Source organism: Carassius auratus, unplaced genomic scaffold (assembly GCF_003368295.1).
Source record: "Carassius auratus strain Wakin unplaced genomic scaffold, ASM336829v1 scaf_tig00009672, whole genome shotgun sequence".
Lineage (NCBI taxonomy): Eukaryota > Metazoa > Chordata > Actinopteri > Cypriniformes > Cyprinidae > Carassius > Carassius auratus.
The window spans coordinates 60,859-64,040 of NW_020524058.1; the positions used below are offsets into that span (position 1 = coordinate 60,859).

Sequence of the window (3,182 nt, forward strand, 5' to 3'; positions counted from 1 at the left end):
AAAATATCTTAATATGTGTTCCGAAGATGAACAAAGGTCTTATGGATTTTGAACGACATGAGGATGAGTAATTATTAACCGAATTTTCATTTTGGGGTAACACTAAGCCTTTAAGATTATCAACTTCAAAGTTTAGGTTGGAAATTATATGTGTATAATTATTGACTTACTAAGTGGGCGACACTGATAAGACACATGCAGTTATTTATAGGTCCCATAACAAAGGATCAGAGAAAACTGAGTTCACCGCTTGAACAGAACAGCTTTTTTTTCAATTACACCTGATTCATGGACAGACAATGTCAAGTATTTAAATATGAAGATTTGAAAGGGTAACGGTTTTGCAAAGTAATAAAATGTTCTCTGTTATCAGTTAATCCTACCTTGTGGTCATCGTTTGGAGGGATGTTTTTTGGAAGCAGTGAACATTTGTGAGCCACTCACGTCGTTGTCCAGCAGAGCATAAACTGCCATCATTCCTTCCATAGTTGGCATCACTGACATGTATGAATCCCGTGTCTAACACGTAAGAAGACCACGAGAATCATTGTTAAGTTTAAACACACTGCATTTGAGTCTTGATTACTCACCACAACTGAGGGATGCAGATTGTCCTTCACAGGCCACTGTTTGTTTTATTGGATTACTTGCAGAGAGGAAACATGCTGTTTAGGTGAGAAAAGTAAAATTACTTGAAATAAATAATTACGTTTTGTCCTGTATTAAAAAGTGTGACTTCTAACAGCTTTGCACATTAACTGGACATCTTACCATGTTGACACAGCAACAGCAGCACTGTAAAATCAAACAGAAACAAATACTGTATTGAAAATACTGAATCTAACAAATTGAATAAAAATTTAAATTTAAAAAACCAATACATACAGGTAATCCCACTTCGTTTTTCCATCAGGATGGTATATTGGTACATGTGAACGAAAAGAAAACCTTGTCTTCATATGAAATGTTACATTCATGAGCATACTGTATTTATAAAAAATGCAGCAGACGTATCGCCATCTGTTGGCATTCTTCAAAGTGAGGTAACGAAGTGTGATTGTGAAAGGAAGGTTCCCTGAGCTGTCATCTTGGTGTTAAAATTAGGGATGTAACGATATCAAAATCTCACGGTACGATACAATTTCGATATTGACCTCACGGTACGATATTTATTGCAATATTGTGAAAAAGCTCACGGTATTGTTAAATAGCTCACGATAGTGTTTGTGATGATAATAGCGAAAAAATACTGACATTTATTCTGCTTTTGCCAGTCAACAGGTAATTTATTGTTGTATTTATGGATCCATGAAAACATAAACCCCTGATCACATAGTGCTTTTAAAGTGCAAGTTGTAGTCAGGAACATCAATATTCTGTATTGTAATATTTGGTTGCATAACTGATTCTTCTGTGCAATGTTCAAGTTAAGAAGCACCTAGAACAATTGTAAACAATAGGGAATTCACTTAAAGTGCAAACAAAGAACAAGTTAAGTCAGGTTTAAATGTGCAAGGCAAATAAAAGCAGTCTTTTAAAACTGGTATTTAGGAACTTAACTTAAACTTAATTAAAATATTCAGTCAAAAAGCCTTTTAAAAAAACACTGACCTATCATTTAGCTATTATGTTCACGTTTTTCATCAGAAAGATCAAAATATCTACATTGCAAGGGAGAAGAAAAAAAACAGTAAAAAAAATACTTAACAGTCTGGCAAAAAGCCTTCAGAAAAATACTGTACTATCCTTTAGCTAATGTTCAAGTTTTTCTTTAGAAACTTTCTTTTCCGCTACGAACTCCCAAACTGACTCAAATGATTCGCGAACCCGCTTTGAACTCCCGAACTGACTCAAATGATTCGCGATCCCGCTCCGAACTCCCGAACTGATTCAAATGATTTGCGATTCCCAAACTGACTCAAATGATTCGCGAACCCGCTTTGAACTCCCGAACTGACTCAAATGATTCGCGAACCCGCTACGAACTCCCGAACTGATTCAAATGATTCGGGATCCCCAAACTGACTCATGTTGCTTGTGTTTCCTGTGTTGTATCGCAGTTTACTGTGGCAGTGCTTGCACATAGTCCATTGTCTGTCCACCACCTTCTCTCCTTTTGCGTTTTTTTGACACGGCGAAACCAAAATGTTTCCAGATATCTGATTTAAAAGCTGCAGGGGCTGGCACGATCTCAACTTCGGTTTTGTTGTTTTCATCCAGTAACGCTGTCGGCCATGCTGTGAGCTTGTGTGGACAGCGTGCAATCCTATTGGCTTAACAACGGTTGCTGTGACGACGAAGCGCAAAGGATCATGGTATATGTAGTTAACAATGATTTGTTCCGCGGGACTGTGTTTATTCCTCTTGCTTTTTGGCGGAGACCTGTCCTTTTAATATTGTAACCCAACCACGACGACATCGAGACACGTTTACCACCGCGATAGCGCGATATCGTCAATATCGTTACATCCCTAGTTAAAATATGATATATCATTTATCTGCATAAGAAATTTTAAGATTGCCTGCATTTTTCTCTGAAAGTTTGATGTGATCTTTAACATTCATACTTATGAAATAGATGTTTCTTCTTGTTTTTCAGACAAAGTTACTTCAGGTTTTAGCATTTCATAATCTGAATTTTTAACCTATTTTAGATATAAGTGATTACACTTGTCTGTACAGACTGTTCCCATTTTGCAATATTTTTTTTCTTTATGAGTAGAAGAACTTATGCAAGTTTGTATCATTGGTTGTGTATCTACAGACACCCTTAAAAATGTTAAAAACAAAATTGCCACAATTTCACGTGTTAATAATAAAGTACCTAAACACACTGTTGCTATATGTTACATATGATGTTGATCTCTAACAGAAGCTTCACTCTAAAAAAAGATGGCTCATTACTAATATTCTGGATCTCCTCCATCCAGCCACACAGACTATAAACACATTCTTAACAGGTAGATGATTTCTTTCTTAAAATGTCTATTATAACTTTCAAATTGTCACTGGTTTCCTACCAGTTATGTCTTTTTAGTTTAAGAGAACATGTAAGTGTGTCCAGCCATTTTAAGTATACTTATCTCCTCTTCACCACTAAGTAACAAAAATATAAACATTTTGGTCCATATTGTTAGATTTTTTTTTTTTTTTTTTTTTTTTTTTTTACATTTTTATTATTT

General features: G+C 35.4%; 1 protein-coding gene across 1 annotated transcript; it reads right to left on the reverse strand.

Annotated features, from left to right (window-relative positions):
* Positions 1-376: 376 nt before the first annotated feature.
* LOC113072619 (L-rhamnose-binding lectin CSL1-like) lies at positions 377-942 on the reverse strand. Its single transcript, XM_026245605.1, has 4 exons — positions 886-942; positions 772-795; positions 591-665; positions 377-519 (listed from the first exon to the last, which is right to left on the reverse strand). Exons 1-4 carry the CDS (start codon positions 929-931, stop codon positions 380-382), a joined length of 285 nt encoding a protein of 94 aa, XP_026101390.1. The 5' UTR covers positions 932-942; the 3' UTR covers positions 377-379.
* Positions 943-3,182: the final 2,240 nt, after the last annotated feature.

Bases quoted from the DNA above. Each gene is read 5' to 3' on its own strand.
- LOC113072619 (XM_026245605.1), bottom strand. From the start codon at position 931: ATGTACCAATATACCATCCTGATGGAAAAACGAAGTGGGATTACCT. The intron at 796-885 runs GTATGTATTGGT...TTGATTTTACAG, and splicing joins AAAACGAAGTGGGATTACCT to TGCTGCTGTTGCTGTGTCAA. The intron at 666-771 runs GTAAGATGTCCA...TCACCTAAACAG, and splicing joins GCTGTTGCTGTGTCAACATG to CATGTTTCCTCTCTGCAAGT.